This window comes from Dreissena polymorpha, chromosome 14 (assembly GCF_020536995.1).
Source record: "Dreissena polymorpha isolate Duluth1 chromosome 14, UMN_Dpol_1.0, whole genome shotgun sequence".
NCBI classification, from domain to species: Eukaryota; Metazoa; Mollusca; class Bivalvia; order Myida; family Dreissenidae; genus Dreissena; species Dreissena polymorpha.
In genome coordinates, this window is record NC_068368.1 from 16746371 (window position 1) to 16762208 (window position 15838).

Here is a 15838-nt window from a genome sequence, read left to right on the forward strand (position 1 = left end):
ATACTTTTTTGTTCACATTTTACATATAAGCAGCATCAAGCAGTAGTGGTGTTGTGAAATTATTGCGGATAGGGTATCACCTGATCAGAGTGCGAATGTGCGGCCTCGTGTTGAGTTCCTTCAGCGCTATATCGCGTAAGATCCATTTACGCATGCCACGGCTTATGTTTGTTTACAAAAATAGTAAGCTAGTTTAGGGTTTTGAATTACAGGACGAAAGTTTGGCGTAAAACAAATGATATGATAACGAATTGTTTTTATGTAGTTCTCTTGTTGTTGCATATCCAAATAAAAACCTAATAGGCATTATAGTCAAGTATGTTTATAGTCAAGTATGCATGATCAGATTATCCGGGATATTCGTTCCATACCCACGCGGAAAAAGCGGATTACCGGTATATGTTTCCTCCCTCCCACTGCTCATGTCGCATTATAAGGTATTCGGCATATAATTAGTTATAATAAGTTATCTATGTACACAATGATGATAGATTGTTAGTAAACATAACTTTTTTAACGATCTTAGTAATTGACTTAATGTTTAATAAATGTGTTTTTTCAAGGTATGTCAATATTTATACATATCACCTATGGTTATTTAATAAAAAAAAAACACAAGAAAAATCTTATAAAATGACAATCAACGTTAATATTATTTTGGTATTTCTGTCGTAGATTATTAATTAAATTTACCACCTTCGGACGCAGAAGCTGTGTAAAATGTCTTCTCCAATCCCAAAGATAAAAAAATTAATATCCTCCCAAATAACGAGGAATCTCGAATGCAGACTTTGCGTTTTAAAAACAGTTACACACAGATAAATATATCAATACCGTAATTATATTTCTAAGTATTACAACTCATAGTGTACCACACTTTACTCTTAGAAAGTTTTTTTACCATGATTGTAGATTAATTAATATATAGAATTTATTGTTAAATATGCAATTATTTATCTGAAAAATTGAAGAATAAAACTATTTATTAGTATAAATAGTTAATTCATAATTGATGGATTCCCAATAAAATTCTTAGATCAATAATTCGTGTTTACGCTAGTAAATCTGCTTTAAAACACAATTAAGCGCTATTTGTAGAAGGGACTCTTTAAAAAGTATTTTACTCGCCATTTTTATATAATCGGAACCGGTGATATGAGCTCGAACGAATTTCTCTTTTATCTTGTGGTTTATTTATATAAAAATATGCAGAAAATTTCCATTTATATTTTATAATTTTCACAAAATCAATGACAGCAAAACAAATAATAGACTTTAAGAACGGAGAATATAGGGATAATACACGTTTTCGAGGGCATGATCATCTGCGGGCTCTCGAAAAATCCGTTCCTGCCCGAGCGCGCAGCCCGAGACAGTAGACTTGAAGTGGTCGCCAGAGAGTCGATGGCTTGATGGTGTAAACACCATTAGCAGTAAACCCTTGACGAAGAATGTCTAAGCAATCTGTAAACGTCCACAGTGACCCTAATGTTGTTTGTTGCCCTGGGTTATAGGTTTTATTCGCTGAAACGGTCACACCAAGAATAACACAAATCACATATCTTTGCCATGGTTATCATATAAAAAAACTACAAGTTACTGTTGTATATCCGTTATATATATATGTCATGTTTAACAAAACGGAAGTATATTTCGAAATGATACTTCTGATTGACAAGTTTTTACGATTTCGCATTGGTTATTTCGCGTAAATATTGAAACAAGATAACGAATCTTTATCAATTGAAGTTTTTGAAAAGACGCATCAAAACCTTCCTGTTTGGGCGTCTGTTAAATCACAATAACTTCCCTGTATTTGATGTAGTCTAGATCTTTATCAATTGAAGCTTTTCAAAAGACGCATCAAAAGTTTCCTGTTTGGGCGTTTGTGAAATAACAATAACATCCCTGTATTTGATGTATTATTTTCGAAGAAAACATGCATTTTCTGACTGGGTGTTTTCAAGATTACTGGGTGTTTTCAGAGTGGCACATCACATGAACCATTGTGTGAGATACTCAACAATACTCAGCTGATTTCCTTGTCATCGTTTAAAATGTCTTGTTTCAATGAAAGATATAACAAGATTACATTATAAATTGTCCTTGTGTCGAACAGGATAATATTACAATTATATAATACTAAAATATTGGTTAATAGACAGGACTCAGTACGTGCAGACTTGTAGAATCATTCATTATAAAAAAATTTATTCAGATACCTGTTTCTTTCAAATCTTACTTTCATGGAAAACTAGTTGATTATCAACCTTCTGAATTATTTTATGAGTCCAGCACATTCGCATTTAGGCAAACACATATTTGTCCAAAGCCCTTTTTAGGATATCCAGATCTTCAGGTAATCACAAGGCCAATGGAGAATTTATAAGATTATTAATTTGTTCACATATAAATGAGGACATATGACAAAGTCACTCTTAGTGTCTTTTTGAACATACCAAAAGTACCAATTGTAGCACTGGGGATGACACAGAAAAGTACACAAATATGACAATAAAATACTACGCGCTTCTTCTTGTTTGAGGGCTTTGTGATTCTTTTTAGATTAAATGATGAACTTCGTAGTGAATATTGTGAAATCATGTATATGCAGCAGCATGAAATGTTGACGTTTAGAAAAAAAGAACATTATTTCGGAAAAAAATAAATAATTTGTGTTGCAAATTTGACACTGTTTTTGTGTTAAATTTGTTGAGCGGTCAATAACAAAACATCAGATAAACATTAATTGATATAACTAGGGTTTATCCTAGGCCTTTTAATAACACTTCTTAATCAAATGTGGTTTAGCAACATTCTTCAATGCCGGCTACATGCTTTAAGTTGCTGCCCGATATCAATTAAATGAAAAACAATAAACTGTTAATGTAGACTCTATCTCGAGAGGCCTTTGTTTGCTTTAATCGAGCAATAATGCATGAGATGAGGGTCATTTGTTTGCTACTGCTTTTTTCTATTACATGTTTGCAACTTATTAACTAGGGTGTTTTTTTCCTTGAGTAGAAGAGGCTTTTAATTGACATCTTTCTCCCTTGGAATTAGTCCTTTTGTCTGGAACAACCAAAATGTAGGTATGGACAAGCAACACAAATTTTCTGCTGGTTCAACTTGACAAGTAACATAATTCAATGTCCACTCTCAAACTAGCAACAAAATTGGTTGAATAATCCAGTAATTTGGCTGAAGTTTACCGTTGAAACTTGATGTTGACATGAAAACAAAGTATTCCATTACTTACACAGGTGGTTGGCTTGTGGCTATGAAATTAAATAGCAAAAACATCATTTTGAATGAAAAATAATAAAATTATAACGCAATATCAACTTGTCTGAAAAAACAATTCACTATCAAATATATAATAAATTATATGACAAGGTATTCAACTAAAAATGACACGAAAACAGGACTTATGGCTTTGAACAGCCATAACTTCATCAATTTTGCAGCGATTTCCATAAAATTGGTCGTAATCACCGCATAACTGAATTACTTTTCTAAAAATATAGTTATCTAACAATATTTTTTACAAATGCCGGGTCAAATATAAAGAAATAATACGATACACAACTAGCATGACCTACGTGTCGTCGGTCTGACCCGATCCAAGAGTGAAATCTTCACGTAGTTAAGGGCAGTGTCACTGCAATGTTCATGAACCTCGGAACAATAATTAAATAAAACGGATGAAAAAACATTCTTATCTTTCTTGCCGTAACATTATTCATAAAAAATAACTGTCAAGCGCCTGTTAAAACCTTTGTTTACATACATTTCAACAGGCCGATATTTTCAACACACGAGTTTTTTCATTTGTTCAACGTGAAGGCGTGTCTTCATGTAGACTCAATCACTTACCAAAAATCATTTACATATCTGAAACGGCTTCGTAAAAAAACCTATTGCAAACATATTTTTTTAAGGTCCAAGGCCCATAACTTCGCAAAACGTCAATGGACCTGAACGAAACTAATACGTCATTTGTAAGTCATATAGGTTGACTGACAAAAGTCAAAATTAGCTGTATATCTGAAAGTGCTTAAAACAATCTCCGGAAAAGAGGTTATGTTAAAAAACATGTTTAAGTACAAGGTCCATAACTTTGCCAAAAATTATTAGACCGGAATGAAATTCACACTTTATCTGGAAGTCAAATAGGTAGAGTCACATTTCAAACATCAGCTAAATATCTAAAAGCGTTGCATAAAAAACCTCCTGAAAAATGAAAAATTCGAAGTCCAAGGCCCATAACTTTCCAAAAAATTAATTGACCGAAACAAATCTCACACTTAATCTGTAAATCATGTAGGTAGACTCACATACTAAAAATTAGTCACATATCTGAAAGAGTTTCGTAACAAAACTCTAGAAAAGGGAAAATTTCGACTTCCAAAGTCCCTTAATTTGCCAAAAATCAATGGACTGGAACAAAATTCACTCTTTATCTGTAAGTCAAGTATACTCACATACAAAAAATCAGTTACATATCTGCAAGCGTTTAGTAAAAAAACAACTCTGGAAATAGCATTAACCAATGCTTTTTTTAAACATAAATAGTTGATTTAAAATGCTTGCAGGATTACTATTTTAAGGTTTAAGAAGGCATTTTCTGTTTGTGTTGATGGATTTCGTTTATTTGTTTATGATTAAGTTGGCAACAAGGGGTTACGACCTTAAAAATAAATAAAATAATGTAATAAATTTTCTAACAAAAACCTGGTTCCATGAGTAGCATGAAACAATAATTTAAAAAAACAAACATATTATGACAAATGAGTGCAGAGATAATATCTTGGGTTTAATTAAGCATTTTATGTTGGTTGTTACTCTGAAAATGATTTTTTTTTTCTGGCATCAAGGGCTTACGAACTTTAAAAAAATGTGTTTTTTAACCCAAAACTGGTACTAAGATACTACTTAATGGCATGCACAACTTCTCCAAAACATGTTTACTTATATTGTTTTTTCTTTAAATTGTATCTCCCCTATTCACTAAAAATGACACTTTTAATCAGAAAATTCACACAGAATGAAGTTAACTTTTTTTTTCAACACGCATATAGCCTCTTTGACTTTTTATTCAGCAACAAGTTCTTCTCAGCCACTTAAGAGTTACGTTGCTTTCCTTTTACTAAATGAAAACGTTTTCTACACTTTGATTAACCAACTGAAACCATTTTTGAACGTGTTCAGACCGCGTTTCGTAAAGATTGGACAATAAATGTGGCTTCTAGTATTAAGAAGGTAAATAATGTTAACACCGCACAACGGATGATGCTCAACGGACAAAAGGCGTTCACAAAAGTTCGCCTGGGCGCAAATTGCACAAAACACAAATGTTAAGGCATTCATAGAAGCATACACATCAAATGTTTATGAAAATATTTGTGTCTGGAAAAAATGAAGTTTTTAATCAAAAAGTAAGTTGTTTTATAGATATTAATCTCAATTTGTTTTCCAGTGTGTGATTCATCCAGATTTTCCATGTTTATATGTTTAACCATAGTATTCTTATATTTTGTTTCAGAAATAATTCGTAACAATTAAAACAAAAATATTTACAACTTCCATTTGGTCCACATCCACCAAAACGACAGAGAATTCCATAATCTCATGGCATTAGCTGGGATAGTTCTCTTCACTAGTTGCCTCAAAGTCTATTACAGCCAAGTTATCGTAACCAGTTTTACCTGTAACACGGACTCGAGATTTCTGAATGTTCCTTTTCTTGTAAAAATACTTGAATCGTTTCTTCTACACGTCTTTAAGGCCCCTAAAAAATACAAAATATAATTACTTTTAATGCCTTGTATAAAGACAATAAACAATGAGTCAATTTAATAATTCACACTATGCTACCATGTTCCATCTACAACAATTAAATACATTATAAATGGACCTTAGTTCTAACTTGAGTTCAAATTTCTTATGTTTAAAATTGCTTGGTCATAACAAAAAGGTCACTTATGTTCATGCCGATGTTCTCAAGAAGAATCACAAGCTATTAAATATATAATTAATAGTTCATAAATATCGTAGTACTTAAAAGTGCTGCTATGTTTCATTGTTTTTTTAGAGATAATTTTGACTGACGTTTTGATGACCCCAGTAGGGTAACATATAACAGTCGGATCGTCAGTCAATCAATCCGTTCGGAATTCCATTTTCCAGAGATTTTTATGCAACGCTTTCATATATTTAGCTTATTTTTTATATATGAGTCTACATGCATGACCAGCAGACGAAGTGTGATTTGTGGTTTGATCAATTGATTCTTGGCGAAGGTATGGGCGCTTAAAATTTCCCTATAATAAACGTTTTTCGGAGTTTTTTTTATGCAATATGTTCAGATATTGAGCTGAATGTTTGTATGTGACTAAACCTACATGACTAACGGATCAAGTTTGATTTTCGATCAGGTCCTTTGATTTTTAGCAAAGTTATGGCAATCTGACGTCAAATTTTTACCTTGTTCAGTTGCATGAACCAACAAGGGAGGCAACTCGTGATGTCACAAATTGGCAGTGAACACAAAGTGGCACTTTATTATCTCGCTTAACATGGGTTTAAATAACGTTTAAAAGCTCTTTTCTGATTGTATTAAAAAGTTCGAAATCATCCAATAAAGAAAGTCGAGATATTTATCTTTCAGAACACCCAATGCCATGTCGCATGCAAGCTATTTAAAAAATAAAAAATGTTAACCAAAAAGGTTATGTTTTTTTTTCGGTGTTCCTTGCTGAAAACCATGAAATATTACTTTTAAATCAACTACGCACGAGTTCTAGTAAGAAAATGGTAGAATATTTGTGTAAAACATAAGAATTTTTATTATGAATTTTGACGAGTGGTTACGGAAATTCCCGATTGTACAGATGTATCGACAGACATATGCCAAACGACAGAATAGCTTTCATATAACAGTTTATCAGACTTGAAATCACCCCTTTATCAAATGAGAATCAAAATCATTAATTAATTAACCAGTAATAGTCAGTAACTTTAAAATCTTTAGGCGCAACCATCGTGTTTTGCGGAAACGGCGACATATTGTTTGTCGGTTTAAACCGACGATCGGTTATTTCCGTAACCACATTGAATTTTCACCTAACAGCTTTTCGTTTCTAATGTTTTCCTCTAAAATGCTACCACAAAATTATTTTTAACCATTAGTAATATTTCATTTATTTTGATGACGAGCACTATCTATAAATGCTTATAAAATACGCCTTGAGGCTCAACTAATGTGCGTAAAATATTGAAAAATAAATCATATTTCATTTTATCGTTCTACCCGAAAGTTTCATTAATTCCCATAGATCAGTCACTCAATTATATTCGAAATTATGGTCAATTTCTGATAAAACTTATATTACATTTTTATCTTGAAACTTCTATTTAACACATTTGTTTTTTTTATAAACGTCGTCAATTTTATAAAGATAGTTTGAAAAATATTAAGGCAAAGACTCCACATTTAATATATGGCTGCCAGGATTCGGGACATTTATATGGCAACAGTAAAACCTAGTGTCTCCTAAACTCAAAGGTCAAGGTCACACTTAAAAGTTGAAGGTACAAACGAGCATTCTCTGAATAATGTCTGCACTTTAACTTTGTTGATCATCACACAATTGTAAAACAACTTAGTTTAAATAACCAATATGAAGAGATGGCATGTGTCACACTCATCTCTGTACATCAAAGGTAACATTTACGATCGGAGGTCAAAATAGGCTTTATTACAGCTTGTCTGAACTGTACCTTCATCATACATCAAACTTTAAAGACCAAAGATCAAACATGTACATGGTAAGCTTGTGAAATAATTACACAAACTATTGACATTTCGTTCGACATACATGTATTGCATACAGGGAACTTGTTAAGTTAGCCATTGTTAAGTAGTTAAATTATATATATTTTCTCCTACGTTAATCTAATTATTGTCCTATAGCAATCAATCATTTAATGAAAATGACTTAACGGTAGTTTCAAATCGCAAACAAAACTGTAAAATTTGTATTGTCTTCCTTAAGGTTCTTGTTCCAGGTTGCTAAATTCCAGGAGTATGTGCGGCCTTTTCTCAACCCTAAACTGTCTAGCTTCTGTACCAGTTTGACAGGGATCACCCAGGTAGGTACTATCAGTGATATTTTCTCTACCAACTTGACTGAATCATTTAGGCACATTGTATTTGCCATATAAAATAAAAGGCTCTAAACATAAACTTTTGTCAACACATGTAAATGTGTTGGTTAGCAGGCCATGGAACATCAGTAGGGATGGCATCAAATGCCTATATCGGTATTCAAATATTCGCAAATCCATTCAATCGAATATTTGAATATTTACATAAAACGACTGGATTGATTTAACTTCTATTACTAAGTTTCGTATCCAGTAGGGATATTAAATATAAGTTGACACAGGAATACAATTGAATATACAATTGTTGTGTTGAGAAATAGACAGAAAATGTCGCTTAATTGTAAAAACAAACTTTCAAAAAGCCTATTTAGGCGAAATATATCAGAAAAGAGTGAAACTTGTTCTGTGTTAACTTCCATTGTTTTGTAAATTATATCCGTTTGCTGAATACGAGGCTGTTTATTAACGTTGCTATCAAATAATTGTATCTCTGTCGGCTTATTCTATGACCGATACTGTAATCGGGCACAAATAGAAGAAAAAAAAACATTATGTCATAGAATTTTATTTTTATTTGAAATTTTAAAGGGATCTTTTCACGGTTTGGTAAATTGACAAAATTGAAAAAAAGTTGTTTCAGATTCGCAAATTTTCGGTTTAGTTATGATATTTGCGAGGAAACAGTATTACTGAACATTTGCCATGGTCTAATAAAGCCATTATATGCATCTTTTGACGATTTAAAAACCTAAAAATTATCAAGCGTTGCAACGCGAAACGATTGAATAATTTGGAGAGTTCTGTTGTTGTCGTTTAAATTTGTAAAACTGCGAAGATTGCTTATATAACGTATAAAATACGAATCTTATGTATTCTTGGCAGGATAGCTCAGTTGGCTAATGCGCTTTTACTTCAGGATTCCGGGGGTCACTGGTTCGAGCCCTGCTACGGGCTACTTTTTTTTCCTTTTTTAAATTTTAGTTTTGATTTTTTACTGGAGCTTTTAAAATTTAATGTTTACATTTATCAATATAAAGCATTTAATGACAAACTTTAAAACATGCCAAAATCTGTGAAAAGGCCCCTTAAAAGTAACGATAAAATTCTGTCATTCGAATACTGTCCATTCAATCGAATATTCGAATAATTTTGCCATCCCAAAAAATCTGTAAAAAATATTTGTGTCTGATGATGAAGTTTGATTTCACAGTATTATCTGTATCAACTTGAATGGGATCAGTGAAAATGGGTCTTATGCCATTTGGCAAATCTGTGGAGTCAACCCTAGACCTTTACACATATTTACATTGTATGTGAGCTGCAACATGTGGTTATGGGTCTTATGCCATTTAGAAATATGTGGCCTTGAACTTTATAGAAATCAATATTTGCAGAATTTGCTGCATCATGCAGGAATGGGTCTTATGCCATTTAGCAATCTGTGGAGTTGAACCTTGACCTCTGCAGATTGCCATCTGAACTGCACCATGTAGAAACAGGTTTAACGCCATATTCGGCCAGCGTAGCTCCTGAAATGCTACGGTATTTGCGCAGTCTTGTCAGGAGCTACCCTCACTGCCATAAAGTCACTCAAGGATTCGTTGATTAATCATTTGTCAGTGTAGCTGATGACTCAGCGGATGCTAGGCTGGTCTGATGCTACGCTGGCTCGAAATGGCATAAGACACATTTCCTCATGAAGGAGCTCATATAGCGTTCTTACTAGTCACAGGGTGTTCGTCACTAATGTTGCATTTTCTAGTTCTATGCTGTTTTTATGTTTCAGAAAAAGATTTACAAGTCATACAGCATATATTGTTAAGTAGACAATTAATTCAGAGTTTTTGTTTAGGAAAAAGTGGACCAGACAGATCCCTTTGTGGATGTCCTTGCCAATGTGGAGGCATGGTTCTCACAGCATGGCCTAGGCCAAGAGCAGACGTTTGCTGTGCTTACAGATGGGTAATGTTTCTGGAGCTACAATGTTTATACCCCCTTGCAAACAAAGTAGAAGGCGGTATGCCTGATTCACCATGGACGTAGATTCGCTGTCTGACCATTTAATAATTCAATGCAACAAAGTACTCAAACACAAACAACTTAAATGCACAACATTAAATCATGCATGAATTTTCCATTCATTAATGATTAAATACTTTAGTATTTTCGGGATGTATTATGCTGTGTTAGAAATCACTAAAGTTATGCTTCTTTCTTAACCTTTTACTTTCTACAACTTGATTTTTACACCATTTTACATACTTTGACATATTCAAATTATTATCTCCGTAGTATTTGACCAAAGACCTATCAATGCACAAAGATTGGAAACATCCATTCAGACCAATAAAAAGTATCGGGAATTGTATATTTATAGGTCTTTGATTTTTACACTACTCTGGCACGTTCTTGTTGAACATGTTCATTATATATTGGGATAACAAATTGAATAAGCATTTGGGCAGTGCTTTGTGGAAAGGGGTTTAATGCATGTACGTAAAGTTTCATCCCAGATTAGCCTGTGCAGTCTGCGAAGGCTAATCAGGGACAACACTTTCCACCTAAATTGGATTTTTGCTAAAAAGAGACTATCTTTAAATGAAAAATACCACAAAAGCGGAAAGTGTTGTCCCTGATAAGCCTGTGCGGACTGCATAGGTTAATCTGGAACAACACTTTACGCACATGTAGTAAACCTCCTTTACACAGAGCGTGGCTCATTTATTTGGAAAATGTCAAATGCCTAATTTTTTAATAGCACTGTGCAATTAAATGCTGCATTTAAAGAGAAAGATTATTTGTAATGTTTTTATAATATTCTGATGTTATTAAACATTTATACGGATGCAAATGTATGGAGCCATTATGTCTGAAAGTCATGTGATCATTCATTCCACAATTATCAGCATTGAGTGCACTACCTGTGACCTAAATCAAAAGTAAAAGCCGCACACACTTGTCAGATATTACCATATTCTACTTGCTTCCACATGAAAGCAAGCTGTAAATCACACTTTCTTTGTACAAAGGTAATCACATAAAGACAATATTTTGCAAGCAAAAATCAGCCTGTGCGGTTTTAAATCAAAACCACAGATGTTCATATTTTAATTTTGTTTATGCTTAGAGAAAATTGAGTTTAATTTTGTTGGAATTTTCAGACAAGGTGTTATAAGTAAGTTAGTGAATATCAGATGAATTGTTGAGCATGACAACTTTTTTTTCATGTTCTATTGTTTACATTCATGTTTAAAGACCCTGGGTAATTATTTGGTTCGTGTTCTAATTCTGATATCCATGTTTACCTAATCTGGTTAAATTTAATGTTTTGGTTTATGTTCTTATGCTGATAGCTATGTTTACAGAACTTGTCTAATGTTTTTGTTCCTGTTCTGACGTTGCTATCCATGTTTACCTCCCCTGGGTAATGTTTAGATTCAAGTTCTAATTTTGTGATGAATGTTTGCAGGCCATGGGACATGTTCAGGTTCATGTTCTACCAGTGTCAGGAGAGCCGTATAGAGATGCCTACGTGGTCTAAGGTCTGGATCAATATTCGCAAGGCCTACTGTAATTTGTACAACTGCGGTCGCGGAGGAATAGAGATCATGCTCCATAATCAAGGTATGGATACACTGTTGCGATATTTAGCCTAGAGAGTACCACAAAAATACTATTGTGTTGTAGATAATATTGTTATAATGTTTGTGGAATTATTTATTAAAATATCTGGTTTTGTGTCCCATTTTAAGAGGGGGGTGTGGGCTGGGGAAATAAACAAAATTGTGTTACCAATTTCTGATAGTTTTTTATACCCCCGGTAGGGTGGCATATAGCAGTTGAACTGTCAGTCCGTCTGTCTGTCTGTCTGTCTGTCTGTCTGTCTGTCTGTCTGTCTGTCTGTCTGTCTGTCTGTCTGTCTGTCTGGTGTGGTCTGGTCTGGTCTGGTCTGGTCTGTCTGTCTGTCTGTGTCCGTCCAAAAACTTTAACATTGGCCATAACTTTTGCAATATTGAGGATGGCAACTTGTCAAATTTAAGTATCGGCCCTATCATCACATGATTAGCAGCCCTTAATTTAATGGTAATTAGCCGCAATTGGGCAGTTTACTCTCTCTTGCATGTTGTTCAGTTTTCACGAATATTCATCTAACTATATGTTTATTGCCCCGCAAATTAAATTTTAGAAGGGGCATATTTAAGTCCCTATATCAATTGGTTGTTTAGTCAGCTCTTATTCAATTTTTGTGGATGGAACTTTCTCCTAATTTACAGAGTCTTTAAATTTAAATTTCACAATCTGCTTAATATATTATTTACCCTTTCCCATTCAGCTTAATATATTATTAATCCTTTGCCACTCAGAAGCAAAGTGAAAATGGCTATGTGCAAACAGCATAAAAAATATTAAAACCAGAACAGCCAGCGAGTGAATTACAGTCTGATCAGGTTAAATACTGTTTGCTGGTCATCAGTATCTAAGGTTTGGAGATGAAGCCTTTAAAACATTAATCTAGTAAGAAAGGTCCTTTAATAAATTTAACTTTCTATGGGACTACAAATGCGTTAAAAGACGTTTCTAAGAGGTAAAGGGTTAAACCTGACACACAACAGCCTTTGCTCTAGCTAAAACTTCCCATCAAACATGTTAGTAATAACCTTTCTAATTGTATCACATTTCTGATGATCATGAATAATTCCTAGTTTTACCTTTTATCCAACAGGTATGAAATTTGAAGGCTCGCCACACAGTGGCATCGATGATGCAGTGAACATAGCGCGCATAGCGATCAAGATGCTCTCCGATGGTTGCTGCCTATCTCTCTCTAAAAGGGATGTAAGGTTAAATAAGGTTTGAAAATAATCAGGGGACTTCTAGCAAATTGCTCCTAAAGTGTTTGTTTGGCTCTTAGATATCTGCAATTTTTGTTGACATGTAAAAGCTTAGATTTCTAAATTTGAAAGGAAAATAAGAATAATGCTGGTCATGTTGACGAAGTGTTTTTTTTTTATTGGCGGTCACCTAAAAAAATCCACAAACATTAATGTATAACAATGAATAATTATTTTACAGTGTGTCCTCTCTAGAAGAAGTATTGACACAGCAATGCTAACTCTTCTGAGTCTAACGTGCCATTACCATGAATTAGCTGTAATAAGGTTGTTCTTCAATTACAACGATATGTTTAAGGTATTTTGTGTTAAACTTTATGAGATTTGCTTTGAAATATTACTACAATGTCTTTAGAGATTACTTTTCTCATCGTATGAAAAAAAAAACTATGCATAATTGCATTTTAAGATTTTGTCTATGAATTCTGCCTATTGTTTTTTTTTAACTAGTGTTTTAAAATAATAAGTGGAAATATTTTGTATCAGTTGTGTTTCTAAGATATTTATTTCAATATTCAAAATTTTAATGGGTCATAACCATTTGAGCCGAGGCGCGCAATAATGTGTCTTCTGCCATATGCACCAGGAATAGTAGGAGCTACCTTGTCCGCTGATTAGACAGTGCAGGCTGGTCTAAAGGTACGCTGGCTGCATATTTCATAAGACTCACTCCCGCATAACGCAGCTCATTTTTACTCCTACAATAAGGTTGTACCATTATACAAAATGTATGTCTTGATACTGGTATATGGTCTTGTCATTTATTATATACCTGTTTAATGCTTTTAACAAAATACAGGTTGTATCAATCGTTGAAATAAAAAATCCCGTATTACGCTACTCGCTGTTTCCAATTCCGTATTACCATCCTAGCCGGACTACTTTCTTCGATTCATTTAATGACGTCACATAACGCGCACCGAAAATAGGAAACCCCCATATTACGCAATATATTACGTAGTACATCGTGTGACGTCATTTCTGTGACGAAATACAATAGTTTTATTTAAACACTCTGGAATTTAAGGACAGTCGGACGTGGTGTTTTTTAACAGTAAACTATTTGTTTAAAACGAACGAATGCAGAACGTTTTTCAGAGTGTGTGTTTATCATGCATAAATATAAATTTCGATAGGAATACTATAAGATAGTGTGGTTTAAAATAAGTTTCGATAGAAACATGGAAGAATAGAAGTGGAAGTGCATATCGTTTCAACGCTTCTGTTATAAACATCGAATCAAAGTTATCAACTTACTTGTTATTAACATTGGATTAACGATATCATTAAGGTAAGCGTGTCGGAATCTTGTGTTTTCCTGGTTCAAATGTTTACACGGTAATTTACATAAACTGTATTCATACGCTTCTTAAATAAACTATGGCATACAGTTGAAGTCATTGTTTTGTCAGTTTTGTTAAAGCAAAAATACAATTGTTAACTGTTTTCGTTAGTTGTGTATATAATAAAAGGAATATTACGCTAGTCAATTGTTCCAAGAGTTTGTATTCAGTCTCGTGGCTTGTGTTATTTCGCATCACACTCGAGGCTCCGCCTCTCGTGTGATACGTCATCACACAAGCCACTCGACTGAATACAAACTCTTGGAACAATTGACTAGCGTAATATTCCGTATATATCATGATCAGAATAGTTCATACCAGGAGAGAAAAATGTACAGTTTGCTATTATATTTTCAATGTCTCTTCTCAAAATAATAATCATGTTCAGGCTAAGCTGTTTTATTATTACTTGATTACGGTATTGCGATATATACATGTAGTTGATTTCTCTACCCCCACTTTTATATTAACTCTACCCATTATATATTGTATAAATGATGTAGAAAGCCCAATTTTTCTTTAATAATGTGTTTGTTTACTGCATGGCAACTTAGTGCTGTTTAATAAGCAATTGAATGCTGTTGCAAATGTGGATTATTTTTCTTTTCTATGTTTATTACATTCAAATGACATAGACAACTTGTGTACTTGCATCATGCATTTTTTCCGTGAAAGTAAATTAGATTTACATTTGTAGTTTATTAAAAAATAACATAACGCTATGGACGTAAGGAGTGAAAAATCATAGGAAAGATTAAGAGCAAAATATCATGGTTTGCACATTGCTTCTGTTAGCTTTCACCCTGCTGGCTTCTATAGTGTTAGCTCCATCTGTGAAATTATATGCGTTTGTTAGTATTCACTGGTAGGTAATACTTACATTAATTAAGACAGGACTTGCTTGGGATTCAGTATTTAAAAGAAAATCATGCCAGACTGTCTTGGCTTTTAACCCAATTTTTTGCAGTCCAATATGCCTTTTGTTATCAAGATATGTCGCTATTCATTAACAATTCATTGACGGTGTTGTATATTAGTGTTTATCAGTGGCACTTGGGGAAACAGTATATGCATGGGTAACCTAAGTACATGTCAATCTCATACTACACCAGTGTAAAATCTAGCTATGCAAAATTTACCATGCACTACAACACTTAGAACATTTTAACTATTCAACTACTATTTTATGTGATCCATGGTCTATACAACCCGCCTATGTGTGTTTGCAACGCTTTGGAAATAATTGATGTATGTATATTACAGTAAATAACATATTACATTGCAAGTTTAAAATATGTGAAATAAAGAAAATACAACAATTCCTATTTGCAGTATAAAAATACAAAATGAATGTTTTGAATAACATAATGTTTATCGTGGGTTACATTTTGCAATTGCATAAATTCTGCAGTTTAAGTCTTAAGCACATAAAAT

General features: G+C 33.4%; 1 protein-coding gene across 1 annotated transcript; it reads left to right on the top strand.

The window, feature by feature from the left end:
• The first annotated feature begins 7821 nt into the window (after positions 1-7821).
• LOC127857202 (3'-5' exoribonuclease 1-like) lies at positions 7822-13026 on the top strand. The gene is made up of 5 exons (XM_052393618.1): positions 7822-7830; positions 8071-8154; positions 10022-10131; positions 11639-11793; positions 12893-13026. Exons 1-5 carry the CDS (start codon positions 7822-7824, stop codon positions 13024-13026), a joined length of 492 nt encoding a protein of 163 aa, XP_052249578.1.
• The last annotated feature ends 2812 nt before the right edge of the window (positions 13027-15838 follow it).

Bases quoted from the DNA above. Each gene is read 5' to 3' on its own strand.
- LOC127857202 (XM_052393618.1), top strand. The intron at 8,155-10,021 runs GTAGGTACTATC...GTTTTTGTTTAG, and splicing joins GTTTGACAGGGATCACCCAG to GAAAAAGTGGACCAGACAGA. The intron at 11,794-12,892 runs GTATGGATACAC...TTTATCCAACAG, and splicing joins GATCATGCTCCATAATCAAG to GTATGAAATTTGAAGGCTCG.